The sequence below is a fragment of the Chiloscyllium plagiosum genome, chromosome 23 (genome assembly GCF_004010195.1).
Source record: "Chiloscyllium plagiosum isolate BGI_BamShark_2017 chromosome 23, ASM401019v2, whole genome shotgun sequence".
Classification (NCBI taxonomy): domain Eukaryota; kingdom Metazoa; phylum Chordata; class Chondrichthyes; order Orectolobiformes; family Hemiscylliidae; genus Chiloscyllium; species Chiloscyllium plagiosum.
The window spans coordinates 18,500,364-18,518,425 of NC_057732.1; the positions used below are offsets into that span (position 1 = coordinate 18,500,364).

The following is an 18,062-nucleotide window of genomic DNA, read 5'->3' on the forward strand; positions in this document are numbered from 1 at the left end:
GCACTTTACACTAATATCTGTACAGATACATATGTCTTTTCAAATACCTTAAATGCATTGATTCCTGTGACAAGATTAGAGTCACAACAGAGATTGCTGATATGCACAGAGATCTTGATGCAGTGAGTAAAGTGGCTAATGTTTTTTTAAATTGAAAGCTGAACAACATTGGCAAGGGCAACATTTGCTGTCCATCTCCAAATGCCCTTGGAAAGATGGTGGTGAGCCGCTATTCTTGAACACTGCAGCCCTGCTGATATACCTAAACCGCTATCCTGGAGAGAGGATTTTTGACTTAGCAACAACCAAGGACCACTGATATTATATCAAGTCCAAATGATATGTGGCTTAGAGGGGAACTTTCAGTTTTCATTCATCTGCTTCCCTTGTGCATTTCTTGGGTTGAAGTTGCAGGTATGCAGAAGGTGCTATTGAAGGAGTCATGATGAATTGTTGCATTGCATCTAACAGATGATGCACTACTCTTCCTACATGCTAGTGCTGATGGGAAGAAATGGGAAGATAGTGACATAGACACTAATCAAACAGGTTGCCTTGGCTTACATGTTGATGAACTTTTTGAGGTGTTGTTGAACCCATCCACGTGATGGGGAGTATCATCACATTCCTGACTTGTACCTTGTATATGGTCAGTATTGAAGAGTCAGAAAATGGGTTGCACACTGCAGAGTTCCCAGGCTCTGATCTGCTCTTGTGGTAGCCATCTTATTTATGTGTCTGGTCTAGGTATGTTTCTGAGCAGGTTTACCAGCATTTTCATAGTAGGGGAATTCAGAAATGGCCATGTCTCTGAGTGTCAAAGATAGATAGTTGGAATCTCTCTTATTACAGATGACCATTCCCTGGCATCTAAGTGAAAATGTTCCACGATACCTATTAGCCAAACTAGTTGTAGATGTGAATGCAAGATTCAGTGCGAATGTGTACAGGCTGTATGGATGCTATTCTAAGGTAGGCTAAGTCAAATGGTGAAATTCACCAAAATCCAATCATTAAAGTGTAAAACAACACTCTGACCACATAGAAGTGGGAAAGGAAATAGCATGGAAATATTTGGTTAGCGCAGAGCTATTATTAAGACTAAACGTTCAGTCTGGAACCAGCTGAAAATAACAAAAAGTACTTCTGCTTTTAACTTAACATACTCTATTAATAATGGCATGCCTAGATTATTAGGGATTCTATTATTGACTCTGCATTACTGACACAAAGCTCAATAGAAATTCAGAAGCAGAAATACATATACATTGGTTGCTACTTTTCCTAAAATGCTGGCAGAAATGATAATATTGGTTAAAGAGGGCTAACTAAATAAACTGTGAATGAAGAGTAGCAGATGAGAAAATATAATTAACAATGTTCAAGGAAGGCATAAGATCACAAGCAATTACACCCTCCCCCCACCCCCCAAACACACCTTTAATCCAGAGCAGAGGGTGTGCGCATTACTCTGACCAGGGACAAAGACCGGTGAATGGTGAACAATACAGCATGTAAGGTTGTAGATGGATATTCTCCAGTTGGATTTTTGTGAGCTCATAGTGAGAATCTTTAAAGAACCTGTCCTTAGAAGATTGAATGAGTAGGGTGACATCCATGATATAGTAGATGGTAACTGGTCTCTGGACAGAACAGTCATGAATAGCTGAGTATTTTTCCCCATGCTTTATGTTTTTACAACTTACATTTAAAAACCCACCCCCTTCTTTGTTGTAGTATACTTTCCTATAAAAATACTGCTTTGTGACACCGGATCATCTCCTACAACCTCTTCCATCAGGGAGAAGATACAGAAACTTGAACACATGCACCAGCAGGTTCAATAACAGCTTTTTCCCTGCGGTTATTGGACTGATGAATGGACTGACTAACTTCAAATTATAGAGTGGTGCTGGAAAAGCACAGCATGTCAGGCAGCATCCAATGAGTAGGAAAATCAATGTTTTGGGCAAAAGCCCTTCATCAGGAATACATTCAAATAACTTCAAATAATGTTTATGTTGTTAATGTTGATCTGGCCTCGTGCATGTCTGTGCAATCACCCTATGACCTGCATGTCCTTGCTTACTACTATCTCTCTGTATTGCTCACAAACAAAGCTTTTCACTGTACTTAGGTACACATGACAATAAATCAAGTCAATCAATAAACTGTACCCATGTTAAAGAAATAAATGAATTTAGACATATTTTGAATACATTTGCCATATGTTGCAGACGGAAAACTTACCCATTATGTGCCTCAACACTATTTGGCCACGTCAGTGGGGCACTGCAGCTTCTCCCAAATTCATAATTTCTCTCAATACTGATTTGGTTAGTGAGCAGACAGCTTTGTAATGTGGTCGGGGTACCCAACAGAAATTGGACTGATCCTAGATTCATTCACACTTTGAAACATTACAGCTGACGGAAGAGTTTCATATTACTGTACCAGCCACAAGTATATATGAACTTGGGTTCTCAAATATACCAAGAAAAATTAATCACTTGCCTTGTTTGCAGCATCGATGAACTTTACACCTTTATATGAGATTGAAAGTATAATTGTAGGAATCTTCTTCATTTGCTCCGAAGCCTTTAAGGAAACAAGACAGGTGAGTTACTTTCTGGGTAAGTAATGATTTTAGAAACACAAAACAGTTTTAAACAGATTGGAAGAGCATTACTGCAGCTCAATCCTGAAAGTATATTTGAAAATGAACAAACAAACAAACAAAAATGGAAATTGCTGGAAAACCTCAGCAGGGCAGGCAGCATCTGTGGAGAGAAAAGAGTTAATGTTTCAAGTCCAATGGCCCATGTTCAGAAAGTATTTGAAACTTGATTCTTTGAACAAAATGACCTTACTCCATTGATGGTTGAACAATTTCGATGTTTGCAAAGTTAATGCTAGTTATTTAATTCAGCATAGTAAAGAAGCATAATGTTTATAGAACCCCTACAGTGTGAAAACAAGCCATTTGGCCCAACAAGTCCACACTGACCCTCCAAAAAGTAATCCACCTAGACCCATTCCACTACTGTATTACCCCAGATTTACCCCTGACTAATGCACCTAACCTACACATCCCTGACACTATGGGTAACTTAGCATGGCCATTTCACCTAACCTGCACATCTTTGGATTGTGGGAGGAAACTCAGACAGGCACAGGGAGAATGTGCAAACTCCACACACACAGTCACCAGAACCCAGGTCCCCGGTGCTGTGATATAGCCATGCTAACCACTGAGCCACGGTCCTGTTAGTCAGAAAATTTGCAAAAGAGAAAAGATCAGATACAAGAGTGAGATTGTTCCAAATAGATGAGGTCCCATGGTTGGATAAGAGGTAGTTCCTAGGTTGAATATGAGGTGAGATTTCTCCTGCACTATTATTAAGAGAATGTAATGAAGAGCTGCCAAGCAGCAGAGGTGGTTAATTAAGGTCTGTAGGCAGTCCTTCCTTGTGGACAGTCAAACCTAAGGACCCTCAGTTCTGCACCCTAAGCAGCATCACTGAGAGGGGTGGCCACTGCTAAGGGAATGGGGACAGTCTTAACATTCCTCCAAACAAATGCACCCTAAGAGTGAGCATCAATTCCTTTTCTTTTTCTGTAATCGAAAGGTTGGGAAACCAGGATGCCCTTGGGAAGCTTCTTCCATGTGACCACTCCATTCAATTGATGTGGGGCTGCTCTGGGATTGGTATAATCCCTGTGGCCCGGGATTAGTCTTTATTTGGACATTTGATTATTCAAATCGACACTCCGCCCCATTTCTTGAGGCAGCTGAGCCACAATCCACAGTGAGTTTTGTCACTGAAAAAATACCCTGCAGATAGGATTGAATCCTACTGAGACAGTTTCCTGACACTCCATCTCCTCGCCCATTGCCTCAAGGCCAGTAAAATTGACCCCAAGTCGCCTAATAAATGGACAACATCATGTATTCACTGACAGGGTATTATGTCAGAAGAGTTTCTGGAAAGAGGGATTCAAAGGGCATCCAGATAGCTAGACAAATCGAATTGAAACCATAATCATGATCTTGTAAAAATGGGAGATTAGGCTCATATGGCCTACTCCTGCTTCTAATTTGAATGCTCATACAGAAAGGATGAGGAGTATCAAAGAAGATCTGCAAATTAGGCATACAACAAAACATGTTACATTCTTAGAGATTTTCAGCACTGAAAGGATTTATTCAGCCTTTAATATTTACGTTGTCTTTCTCAAAACGTTAGCAACCACACCGGCTCTTTTCTCTAAACCTTCAAAATGTTCATGCTCAAATAGTCAGCCAATTCCTTTTGAAAAGCTATTTGGGATTGTATGTACATGATTGTTTCTGGTTGTGAATTGTGTGTTCTAATTCACCTCAGTTTTCTTCAGTTCTAAGAATAGCTTACTCTCATCGGACAGCAAATTATCCTTACCACTCCTGTGAACATTAAGGATGGTAACATAACTCAGGGCAGCTTGGCCGTCCCTTTAAATGTATTCACAGCTTCAATCTTATTTTGGCCGGGAGCAGCAATCAATTAATTTATATTCTGCAGGTTGTTATAACATTTCTGCACATTCTGCCACCAATACCAGGAGGATAAATGCGTCTCCCCAATGTACTGCAAAGAAGACAGAGTCCTCTATACACATTTTTAAATCACTTCAGAACGTGATTACTCATTCTCACCATTGCTCCCAATATTCCCGAATGTTCTAAAACACATCTCTATTATAAAACCAATTGGAATAGCTGAAGGATTCTAATAGCTGAAGGATAATAAATATCAATAATTCATGTCAGTTGCAGTGTCGAGTATGGAGCAAAACATATTGTGTAATGGAAAAGAGCAGTGCTAATGGGATGTCCCAATCTGGAGATGTTCCTGACCTCAGCCTAAATGAACAGGAAGCTTAAGGTTAAGGTGTTTGTGTCACCCAGATTATTATGTTATTATGATCGTTGATAAGTTTCACACCAACTCCTGAACATGAACATCAATGTGCAATGATGCAATATTACAAACATTTCATCTTTTTTAATTTCATTTTTTTAAATTAAAGTTTTTACATTTTTAAAAAACAAAACAATCTTTGTCTAATGTGCACACTGATATGAATATTCAACAGGCAGTGCAGTTCCATTAACATAATGTTGTACTGCACAAATGTCATTGTGAAAACTGCAACAGACAACGTACCCGCATCTTAGAGCAGGCATCCTGTGTTGACTCTGTTCCTCGCAATTCCTTCACCAGCATAGACCCTAAATACTAAACATGAGAAAAGAAAGTTACATTTAATCCTTAGTATGTGAAGGAGAATTCTGAAAATACATGATAAATACTTTCAAATATAATGGTCCAAAATAACTTTCTGCTATCAAAATTAATATTTTGACAATTAATTATCTCAGTATTTACCAGGGAGAGAAAAAAAATCTGCTGAACAAGCAGTCTACAAAATGGATGGAGGGCAAATAATGTGGGATAAAGTTCAAACAAAAAGCTAAGACAAATTAAAGTAGGTGACAGAGTTGCTAAGAAAGCATTAGAATACACATGTACAAAGTACTGTGCAGTGTGCTAACCCCAGTTTACTCTCCTCCCATTCCTATTATCTAAGAAGTACTTACATATGCTTCATAGTCACAGGACTGAAAGATCAGTTTTTCAGGATGATGTTGCCAATACTGTACAGGTGTAGATGACGTGGCTTCATTTGGAGGCCGTAGAGTGATTGAAGGCTCACTCCATTCTGCCTGCTAAATAAAAACGGAAAATTAAACCAGAAAAATACAGAGTCCCTTACAGCTTTGGTAACGACACTTATAAAAGTCAGAAGTGACTTGTCAATTGATTTATTACTGATATTCATTTTCACTGGAGCTCCTTCCAAGGGAGGCACCTCAAGTCCAAGTGTGATCAGACTACATCCAGCACAAGAGGTGATGAGTTGAACCGATGCATTCACAAACAATAATAAGGGTACAGAGTTAAATTTGGTAGGCTGATTGTCGTTGTCTTTTTGTCTACTCCACTTTCAACACGTTATCCCAATGGTGCAAAAGATAATTAAAAGACTCATTTTATTGTTTTGTTTTCCCACAGCAGTGACACCACTGAAGAATAAAAATATCAAATCCTAAACCTTAAAGTTGCACAGCATTCAACATAGGAACTATTGACATTAGACATCTGGGCATTTTTGTTGAGGACTTTTAGGAATGCAAACTTCAGCTGCTAGGAAGATTAACCAAAGTACATTTATTGGATTAATTGATATTGTTCAGAAACAAATCAGTTGAGGAAATTGGAAAACTTCTTAAAATGTGTGAATAAATATAGCAGACAAATAGGTATCAAAGAAAATTTTCTGTGCTGAAAATGCAGTTACAAAATGGATGATGAGGTCAACTAAAATGGAAGGAATGAAATGAACAAAACTTCTTTAAAATCCATGAGGAAAAGAGGCAAATATTCAGAAAAATTTCAGTAGATTAGATGGATATCATGTATTGTGGAATGTTGATTACAGTTATGAAAGAAACATTGCGTGTGGGAACCTTTCATAGGAAATAAATGCAGTATTTTTTATTTTAAGAGAAGCAAGGTACCAGATACTGATAATTCTTTTCACATTGTTCATTTGTATTTTCAGAATGCCTTCAGCAAGATCTCAAGGAAAACCATGAGCAACAGCCGTGGGAATCCATAGTACAGTGCAGACTGGATTAAAAGAAGTGTGAATGTGTGCGCTAATGACAAATGCGGAACAAGAAAGGAAGCTGTACAAGATTATTACCAGCAGCTATCTACTCAAAAATATCCACTGCTTCCTTACTGCATAAGATTTGGACATAGTGACTAAACGTAAATTTATTAAGTTTGAAGAAACACTATGATAAAGTGGGATAGTTGATGCAGGCAGCGGTCTACCACAGATTTGGATTGGTTATGCAAGTAGGATATCAAATGACAAACATTACCTTTTATAGTAACAAAACACTGTTTAATGAACAAAAGAGGAGTGCCATAGCTGTACAATAAGGGTACGAGAACTTTGGTGGAGACTTAGAAAGAGGTCTGGAAGTTACAGTAGTTGTGCCATTTTCAATGTCAAGACAAAATATGGAAGCAATTTGGAAGATAAATCAAATTATTACAAAATGCTGAGGTAGACATTCTCAACATAATGTTTGTACCTCCACAGAATATGCCATGGCTATATACTCCATTGAATAGATGAGCAGGCATGGTAATTGAGACATGCATTTTACAGGGCATTCGAAATATAACCTAACAGTAGGCTCAGTCAATTGAACGAACATTAGAAAAGATTATTTGTTTTAAATTTTCTTTTTTGAATCTAAATGGGGGAATGGTAAGTATGCATTCCATTTATTTTTATATTGGCTAGGAGTATGCTTCTCACATTATAGTTATGCATGTCTTCAACATTCCTCTGTATGGTAAGGCTTAAGTTATCCACATCAATAAGATGTTTACATGAAAAGGGTCAGTTCTGGATCTCTACCATACTACAGAATATTATAAATACAAGAGAGAGCAAAAGAAGATTCCACACCAACTCTTTTCTTATTACAAGAGCCCATGGTGAACCTTCACACATAAATTTGACTTGTCAGAGATTATACACTTTCCTAGTAAGATTTGATCTAAAAGAGGTTCCAATGTAATCATATTACATTCATTCATTTTGAATTCTACTTCTTGACACAATATCTGCATTGATTTGGCACTAACTACCAAACATCCTCTAATGATGAGCAGTGGGGGAGAGAGAGAAAGGGACAAGAAAGTACAGTGGAACCTGTTTGGCTTGAAGGTTTGACTACAGAGGTTTGGAGCCAAAATCAAACCTGTGTGGAAGATTTAGTAACTTGATAACAAAACACACAGATCTGCAAGACTCCAGGCCACTGGTTTACCTACAAATGTGCTCATTAAAAAGCCTAGAGAAGAAGATCAGTCATTGAGAGTTGAAACAAAACCAAGAATTGCTGGAGAAACTCAGCAGGTCTAGCAGCATCTGCGGGGAGAAAGTAGAGTCAATGTTTAGCCCCAGTGACCAGCTCTGAAAGAGGCTCACTGGACCCGAAACATCGACTCTGCTTTCTCTCCACAGGATTCTGGATTAGTGGTGCTGGAAGAGCACAGCAATTCAGGCAGCATCCGAGGACAGGCAAAATTGCCTGTCCTCGGATTTTGCCTGTCCTCGAATGCTGCCTGAATTGCTGTGCTCTTCCAGCACCACTAATCCAGAATCTGGTTTCCAGCATCTGCAGTCATTGTTTTTACCTCTTTTTCTCTCTCCACAGGTACTGCCAGACCTGCTAAGTTTTTCCAGCAATTTCTGTTTTTTGTTTCAGACTTTCAGCATCTGCAGTTCTATTTATATTATTAAATGTTGAAATCCCGGCATTAAAACTTTCATTATCTCTGCAAATAAATCCTTAATGATTAGCATGTTCCTTATGAACAAGCTGCAACCATTGCTCTGTAAGGTACTGTTTTTAAACACAAAGCCTGTGCTTAACATTTTAGTAAGTGGGGTACAGGGAGAGACCTTATATTCATCTGAAATTATATTTAGAATTGGTGAAATTTCTACAATAGCTTGGCCCCAATACTCTTAAAACAATGCTATGGATGACCATGTGTCTGTCATATGTCCTGATCAAATAAATACATACAGCACTGTCTAAGATCAAATTGTCAAAGTGTCAAACTATCCACATAATTACAATGTAAAACAGTGAATTTTATGCAGACAAAGACATGTTTTCCATTTTGTTTAGCCTTGGAATCCTAAATAAGCCTAAGCTCTAAATTACATAAATACTCGAAGATCTTACAAACCATACAGCTGAGGACCTCTACATTTCACCAAAATCAAAAATAAAACTCCTTTGAGAATCTGAATGAAATTGCTTTGGTATAAATGATATATTAATTTATTTTTTTACCAAGTTACAGAAGAGACAGAATTGATAGATGAGCAGATAGTACTGGTGTACAGTATGACAAACAAACTCACAAAGAAAATAATCAATGATGAGGAAAGTAAGCCAAGCTAGTGCAAAGGGAACCCAAGGTTAACAGCCTATTGCATGTTATTCAATGCAATTTACCTGAGCCATTTGTCTTTCCAGTTTTGACCTAGGCATATCCTCAAAGTAGCTGTCATTGATTCGCCTTCTTGCGTCCCCTTGCATCATTAAATGGGAAGAGGGGATATCAAGAGAGCCACCAGTGTAAGTGCTTTGGCTAAGGGATGGGGAAAGTTGAGGAGGAGTGTTGTTCCCAGGGTCCTGTTCCAGAAGCAAATAGCAACGTATTAATTAATGTTATGATTTATGTTACTGAATCTCTCCCAGCCCTAATGGTTTAGTTTCTCAGTGTCATTCATGAGTGTGAAAGCTAAGCATTTCAAATTGATGAAACATTCAGAAAACATGTTTACAGCCCTCGCACCTAAATAATCTATCACAAATCAATGGATATCTCAGGTAGTTTTAATCTCGGCATAACACCAATAATCTAACAAGAGCTAGTTGATATAGATTTAATATTAAAGCACTGCTTTAGGAAATTTATTTCAGCATTAACACAAAAAATGGTATAAAAATCAAATGTATGTGGAACAAGGTTATGTAACATGCTCCTTAATGAGACAGACAAACTGGCCTCTCTTCGCTTCTTCAGGTTAAATATTTAAACTGATACTCATGAATCCTATTAGATAATCCAACTAAAATGATTTTTCTTCTCTCCCAGTCTGCACAGATTATAAGTATTCTCTTGCCAACTTGCTTACTGGCTCTAATGACATATTTTAACTAAGAGACATTTGACATTGGTCAAGCATGACTCCCCCTCTCTGACTTCCTGACCCCTTGAAAAGGTAGAGTCTGGCCTCAGCACTATGCCTCCCCACAACAGTACAGCTGAGGTCACAAAGTTAAGTTATTAGGTAGAAGGGACAAAAGTGGAGAGGGTCAAACCTTCCTTTCACCTCTACAGCTATGTGTTAATTATTCCCTGACCAACTGTGCCATAAGTGACCATTTCTTTTTACAAGAAGCTATGGCTAAATTATAAACGGGCACTTTTTCAAGATTCTGAGTTGAAAAAGTCAGAAAAAACTGAGGGAGGCAAATATCTAATCTATCATTATTTTTAGTGAAGTATTTTTATGAATATTTTTGGTTTTTCATGGTGATGGAAAGCAACTCTTTATTCAGTGATAGGCATCCCAGAGAAAAGCTGTTGTTACATTTGCTCTGTCCCTCTTCAACATTAACTATAATTGTGCAAAGGTCCAGGAAAGAATCAGCTTCTGATGGCTGTTGTGGAACCTTCCAGTCTTGGGTAATCAGTAAAAGGACATATCAATGTTCTTGACTGAAGTGCATAGACTTCCCTTGTATATTTATAAATGCAAAATATTGACTTTTACATTATTATGTTGATATCAAAAACACAGCATTCAATAAAGGATAATTAATTCACTCATTGTCAAATGCTGGAGTATTAGAGGACATGATCAGGGGTTAGATAAATGTGAGCAAACAGCTTACAATTTTATCCCACCTATCATGTGACAAGATGCCCTAACAGTATTAATAGAGGCCTTGAGGAGCCCAAATATGAAGGAAGAGGGGCGATAGAATATTTAGGAATAGAGCAAAGAGCACAGTCACAAGTTCTAGACGTTGGTGAGGTTTTTGAAGGTGGGAGAGAGCTAATAATCCTGGAGATATTGGGCAGGGAAACGGGCAGCTGGAAATTTCAAAAAGTGGGAGCTGCAAAACAAAAAAAAGAGGGAACACAGACTTTGAAATCAATACAGCTTGGAATCGAGATTGAATGACGTTCAGTGAACAGATGGATAATTGGAGTAAGGAATCGCTTATGAGTGAGAGAGCTGTGCTGAATTGTACTTCAATTAGACAAATTATGTTAAGTAACAGGCTTGGGTGACGGATTCAGTTGTATTGGGGGGATTTTGGGGGTAAACGAAAGGGGCTATGTTCTCCAAATTGAGACATTTGGAGTGAGTACCTTTCAACTACGGACTTGGAAAACTTCCAGCCAGGTTCAGAGTTACAGGACACTGAAGTTGTTTGTCATGAGATTGCATCTGAATAAATAGCTGAGAGATGGACTGAATGAGTGCAAGCAGCAGTGGTGGACAAACAGAATGGTTTTATTCTTGTCACTGCTGAGCTTCTGGAAGTTATGGCTTACCCATAACAGGATATTTACTGACATACTTGAAGTTGTAGGTAGAAATGGAGAGGGAGGGTTAGACTAATTAGCTGTCCTTGCATTTTCCAATAATGTCATGGAAAGACATTAGGATCAGCATTTATTCAACCATTCTAAAATAAGACTGTTGATTTTGCCAATTCTGCTGGCTACTTGTGCAGAGGTCTCTCGGTGGATGCTGCAGTTACCATGGATATGAATTACCTGCAGTCCCGCAAGCCAATCCTTACTTAAAACTTTCAAAGACCTTGGCAAATCTTTTTCCAATCAGTGAGAGTTTCACACTGTCCCAACGAGCAAAAGTACCAAAAGCAATATATTTGTGGAAGTAAACCTGTTCTTCCAGTCATCCACTCAATTTCATTGAGAGAGAAAAATGAAACACATGGCATGCTTTTCTTCACAGATGGTCAGTTAATGTCACTGATGGGAGGCCGTAAGAACCAAAGTAAATCATTGTCAAAGTACCTGCTTAAAACCTCCTTCCTTACAAATGGAAGCCTTTACATTAAGCATAGCATCAAAGAAATAGTCCATGACAGAAGTTGTGGAACTGGTATCATTTGATTGAAATTGTCAATAAAAACTCTGACCGATTAACTGTTTCCTAGGTCAGATTCAAGAAACAAATCGACATTGAATATTTTCTAAAAATCTATTTTTGGGATTTTTGTTTCCCTTTGCACCCTGAGGACGTCTAAGATGAATTCAGTGACAGATATTATGCAAAGAAAACTACAAATCTAAGGGCTATGAAATTGTGTCATGTGCTAATTACGGGATTGATGAGGAGGGAGACCAGAGCTGTCCTAAATGAAGTGATGGTATCTCTTAAATCTTCATGATTGGGTTATTTCCATAGTCATTTGCATATTGCAAGAGGATTACGATTTAGAAATTTGCTAACTAAGACATAAACTGTTCCCTTGAAATAAGTCTTTGGATTAGAAACTTATAGATGTTGCTTCTGTTAAAATTCTGTTGGTTGGTGGTCATTGCACAGCAGAGAAAGGAACAGGTGAAATACATTGCAAAGAAAGACAGATGGCAGTAAAATTGCTTTAAATCATAAATAATGATCCCAGGGATTTAAAAATGATTGCCAAAACAAGCGTTTCCATAATGTTTCCTACAAAATGTACATGAAATGATGATTTCTTTTTCAGGACAACATACAAAAGAGTGACAGTACTTGGACAGCCCATTTTATTGCAAGCTCAGCAGGAACGAAGGACAGACCATCTGCCCTTCACTAGAGTTCTGAGTTAACTGTTGCTTGGGAAAAGTATGGTGTAAAAAATTATTACATCCTGCAGCGGAGGCAGGCATCAGAAATTAAGCAGCTTACTTGCACTCTATTGGGGGGAGAAGGCCTCAAGTCCATGTTGCCCAGCTTATTTCAGAGTGAGGTGACTTACCATCCAAGATACGATATATACATCATCTTGCAAGATGGCATTGCGGGATTCAGGACAACTGACCTATTGATATAAAAAGAGATCCAATCTGAATAGCACCTAAAATGAGTGGTTTTCTTTCTTCCACCACTCGTCAGTTGTTCCCTCCTTCTAAGATGGAGGGTCCCATCATATCATAGTGCTTCACCTAGAGGTCTGCATGAGAATCAACAATATTCGCTCCCAGCAGTGGGAGGGAAGCAGATTCCAAATGTACAAACAGTTCTATTTGAATTGCACGGATCGGTGGGCATGTTTCTGTTGAGTTCCTAAAAATCGGCCTGGAAACACTTTTTGGTTTCCCACAGATGCTTTATCAAGAATGCTTTTTACAACAATGTAAAAAGGTGCAGTCACATTGTAGTACCTGAGAAAAAGAAAAGATGAACAAACATTTCCAAAGGAAAGCCTTTGGCAAATTGGAAAGTGGAAGATAACCATTTTGACCATTCCCCGTTTTTCTTTCAGCTTTCCCGATTTAGCATTCCAAACAGCGCAGTTAAATAATTCCAGTTGAAAACTATGCATGTGTGGCATAAGAGGGCTTTAAAAACTTTAAGATTTGATATTTTTGTTCAAGTGCTGAAGATAAATTATTGGAAAAATATACACGGAAATATATATATTAAAATTACTTAACTCAAAATAAAAATAAAACCTTCTGGCAACTGTTAAATGACAGTACTACTCCAGCGTCATTTTGAATGTGTTGTATGCATTTATGAAACTGACAATTGTATGTCACCTTTCTTAACTGAATACTGAAATATATACAGTTCCTCAAGAGCGTTCCTTTTTTTTTTCCAATGATAGCAGAACCAAGAAACACATTTCCATGAATCCTTCAGTGACATTTTAGGTTGAATGTGATTTAAAAAAAAAAACATTTGATAAGCTGAAATGTGAACTTGGCTTTGCACAATTCCCAAAACTGAGATTAAATCGCTACTTTCATACAGCTATTGAAAACATGATAATGATCCTGGCACAGATCTTAACCTGTCAGATTCCATGAACTACAGCAATTCATTACCATCTGCAAAAATCCTTCCCTGGATTAAAGGGTTTGCTTCCTGTGTGGAAAATTGAACCACTCACTAAATCTTTGAGGTAATTCTGTCCTGCATTATCAGGTAAAAAAAAAATGATTTAATAGCATGAGAGTAAAGAACAAGATGAATAACAAATCATTATAAAATTTCTTGTAGATAAATGTTTCAAATAATTTTTAAAAATCCTTTCCTGAAAAGTCTACAAAGAGAAGCCAGTTAATTAATGTGGAACAGATTTGAAATGCTGTAAATCTGTTGAGGAAGGGTTAATGTGGTGCAGCTTAATGCTACGATTGACTCAGTAACTACCTGAATCCCAGCAACAGAGCTGAAGGGTTCTGACATATGTGCTTAACAGAGTTTACTTTTTAATGAGAATAGATATTGATTTTCATTTCTCTGACACCCGCAGAAAGATTTGACAGATATTTTTCAGCCTACATTAGAACAAAAGGTCACAATAATAAAAAACCTGAAATGAGTTTTCTCCCATATTTTAATTTCACGATATTGCTTGGAAGATCTTCAGGGAATATTCTCACATACAGAACAAAGAGTATTGGTGGTGATCATGGAACAGGAAAGATACTGAGGCAAGCAGCTAATAATGATACATGCTAGTGCTGAAGATCGGCCTGAGATGTGCTAATTAAAATTATACTGTGCTACATTCCATGCGAATAGCTGTAGTAATTCAACACTGTACAAACATGGCTTACCCTCAAAGTAATTGTACGCGGAGGCTTCTGAGGAGGCTCGTCGTGAAGTCTGTCTCCAAGTGATGCTAAGATTCGTTTTCTGTGACCCAGAAGGTTAATTTTCAACACCTGAAAGATTCAGTGATGTAAGTAAGACTCCTTACAGATGGCTGAAGAGAAAGGAAAGAATGGAATACCTTCCAAAACCAGTAAACGACCTTGAAGTGGGAGGTAATCCAGGACGGATGATGTACTGCACCGTGGTTACAGAATTAACTGCCAGAATAATTATGCCCCATCCTAATGTGTCATCGTAACTCGACAAGACACAATGCTGAAACATAATAGTTCTGGGCAGAAAATGCAAACCTCTCCTTTGGACTTAAATGACTATTCTTGCAAACAATATATTCTGAGCCTTCCTCTGACAGTTCACTGCAGTATTTGCAGATAAAACAGAGAACCTCCTGATAAATGACGTTTTAATTCCTTAGCTTCAGATCCTCACACTACTTCTGTGGCTGTGCAATACTGGCAAAGAAGCTAGGTATCTTTTTACATATAATCACAGAAGGACTGTGTCTGAAGGATGCTGCAAAATGGATTGCAATGTCAGTAGTCATCCATATTTTTAATTATACAGTTGACAACACTCAACTAATTACATAATAAGAGGAAAGCAAGATACTGCTGTGCATATCTATTAAAAAGTAAAACCCAGGACAATGTATCCTTATTCTGACACCACTTAAATGGAGCAATGAGTTTAGCTGTACAAACAACAAATGCACACACAAGAATAATCCACCCAAAGCAAATCAGCAGCAACCTGCCTCAAGCTGGTTGTTAAAACACCGTAATCGTCATACTGTTAACCACATTATATTCTCAAATGTTACTGTAATGCATTTTTAGATTGTCATTACTCTTCAGCTTCAACAAAAGCACCCTTACCGAACACAAATATGCAGAAAGGATCTTACCAGGTTTATCGAGTAAATCTAGAACTGCTTCACTCAGGGTACAAGAAAGGCTGCAGAACTTGCAACTTACTCAGCTCCTTGGAGAACATTTCTTTGCATTTCCCTCAGGATTTTATTTGTGTTCAGTCAAGGATGATCATTGCCTTTGCTATGGTTATGGTAGCCAGTAATCAGATCAGGGTATTTCAACTCAAATTAGATGGGCCTGACATGGATCTACTGGATAACTAATATTGAGTTAAATACTTTATCTACTTAGAAAAACACATCCAAATTGTCAACTGAAAGAAGATTCAAAACTCAACTTGCAAGATGAATTTTCATGATAATTACATTTTAGAATATTATTCCAGTTAACACACGACATCTTCAAATTAACTCCAGAATTTCTGTGTGGTGAACAATGTATTTGCATGCTACAAAAAGAGACTATATAAATGGTAAATGAAGTTTAGCCTATTATTTTGTTCAGATTGAAGCTTCACGGACATGCTTTGAGAAATACTGTTATCTATAATGAAAATCTTAAACTTAAAACACTTGCCAGTCACAGCACACTCCATCAATGCATTTAATACAAATTAACTAAACTGAGCACTGCAGGTTTTTACTTGATTCAGGAAGAATTGACAATTACATTCAAGCATCAGTTGAACTCAATTATGTTCTCAACAACACAGCTCTCTCCTGTTATCCTTAGGACACAGCTCAGCATCCAACCACTTGTCACCTTTTTGTTGATCAGCAGAACTTTCCAGATGTTGAAGTATTTCGTATCTTAATGAGCATAGAGCATTTAACCTAATGAGAGGATAGTTACATAACCTATACAGGTTCAAAATCTATATTTTAATCATTCTCAAAACATAAAAGATAATGAATTAGTTGTTGAAGAATTGATTCATAATGAAATAGAATAAAACTAAAGGTCAACCAATGTAAATGTAAATGCTTATGCGCTTCCCATACAAAGATTTCAATTGAGCATGTTTTAATACTCTTATTTTACAAAACAGAGCCAAAACAATTTTACTCCTCAACTTATGTACACAGGACAGTTATTTATTCTTCCAAGTAAAATGTGTAGAATCCAGCATGATTCAGAAACAGTACAGCCACACAATGCCAAATTACCAGCAAGATACATTCATTCCATCTGTTAACTAACAGAGGCAGTCATATTGATATGCAGGTTCACAGAAAGTGATTCATTATAATTTTTCTGATAATAATTCTGATTCTTGTTTCCTGGTGGAAACGCCTTGATCAACTGGTGAGATGTCACCATACAATCAGATCGTCAAATGAAAAAGCACGCGATAAAGGAATGGTGCAATCCTTGCTCCTTGCAAGTATAGACAACACAGAAGGAGAGCAATCAGCCCATTAAGCCTGTGCTGATCAACAATGAGCAATCCTGATGAAGGGCTTATGCCCGAAATATCGACTTTCCTGCTCCACGGATGCTGCCTGACCGGCTGTGCTTTTCCAGGGCCACATTCTTTGACTCTGATCTCCAGCATCTGCAGTCTTCACTTTCGTCAAGCAATCCAGCCTGAACTCACCTTTTGGTACTAACGCATAGCTCAACAGATCATAGCTCTTCAAGCAAACATCCAACTACACTATAAAAATAGCGAGTTCCTGTCTCTGTCACCTATTAAGGCAGTAAGTAACAAATTGCTATCATACTCTGGCAGTAAAATAATTCTAATTTCCCCTCTAAGCCTTTAACAAATACTTTAAATCTATGCTCCCCAGTTTTTAACTCTATCTAGGCCACCCATAAGTTTATGCACCTCAATTAAGACTCACCTCAGCCTGCTTTGTTCCAAGAACAGCAACCCAGCCCATCCAATCTTTCCCAAAAATGGAACTTTGCAGTCTTGGCAAGATTCTCATTGGATCTCCTTTGTCCCCTCTCCAGTGCATCTTTGGTGCGATATGGTGATCCGAACTGTACTCAAGTGTTGTACACAATTCTGGCAACACCTCTCTCTTCTACTTTATGCCTCAATTCAATTTGCCTTCATAAGTACACTGTTGAGCTTTAAGGTTCTTTGGACATATGCTCCAAGTTTGTTTTGGACCTTCCCTAACATGATTGATATTTAAAGCTTGTGGTACAATTCTGGCTGCTGCATATCAGGAAGGATGTCAAACTTTACAGGGGATTCAGAAAAGATTAATTCAAAACATTCCAGGCACGAGGGACGTTTTGCGAATAAATTGGTCAAGGTGTTGGTCTCTTTAGAGGCTTAGCTCAGAGGAGATCTGAGTGAGGTGTTCGAAGCCAGATTAGGCCAAACAGAAAGATAAGGAGAAACTGTTGCATTTGATGGAAATGCTGTACCTCAAAAGAACACCAATGTAAGTTAATTATCCAAAGAATCAAGAGTGACACTTGGAAAAACATTTTTACACATTGATCAATTAGAATGCTCTGCCTGAAAGTGTGGAGGAGGCAGATTCTGAGTTTTCAAAAGGGAATTGAAAACATATTTGAAGAGAAAAAAAGCATTGCATACTGAGGGGAAAGGTGCTTTAAACAGTGTCAGCATGGACACGATGA

General features: G+C 37.9%; 1 protein-coding gene across 23 annotated transcripts in view; it reads right to left on the reverse strand.

Moving 5' to 3' along the window:
* anks1b (ankyrin repeat and sterile alpha motif domain containing 1B) overlaps window positions 1–18,062 on the reverse strand; it is an 813,858-nt gene that overhangs the window by 20,645 nt on the left and 775,151 nt on the right. For 14 of the 23 annotated variants that reach the window (XM_043713629.1, XM_043713627.1, XM_043713626.1 and 11 more), the window contains 6 exons: window positions 14,529–14,636; window positions 12,719–12,781; window positions 9,161–9,340; window positions 5,642–5,770; window positions 5,208–5,279; window positions 2,515–2,598 (listed from right to left, as the gene is read on the reverse strand). In XM_043713629.1, coding sequence (XP_043569564.1) covers window positions 2,515–2,598; window positions 5,208–5,279; window positions 5,642–5,770; window positions 9,161–9,340; window positions 12,719–12,781; window positions 14,529–14,636 — 636 coding nt within the window. The remainder of the gene's footprint in view (window positions 1–2,514; window positions 2,599–5,207; window positions 5,280–5,641; window positions 5,771–9,160; window positions 9,341–12,718; window positions 12,782–14,528; window positions 14,637–18,062) is intronic. The other 9 variants (XM_043713650.1, XM_043713643.1, XM_043713646.1 and 6 more) reach the window with 5 other exon arrangements.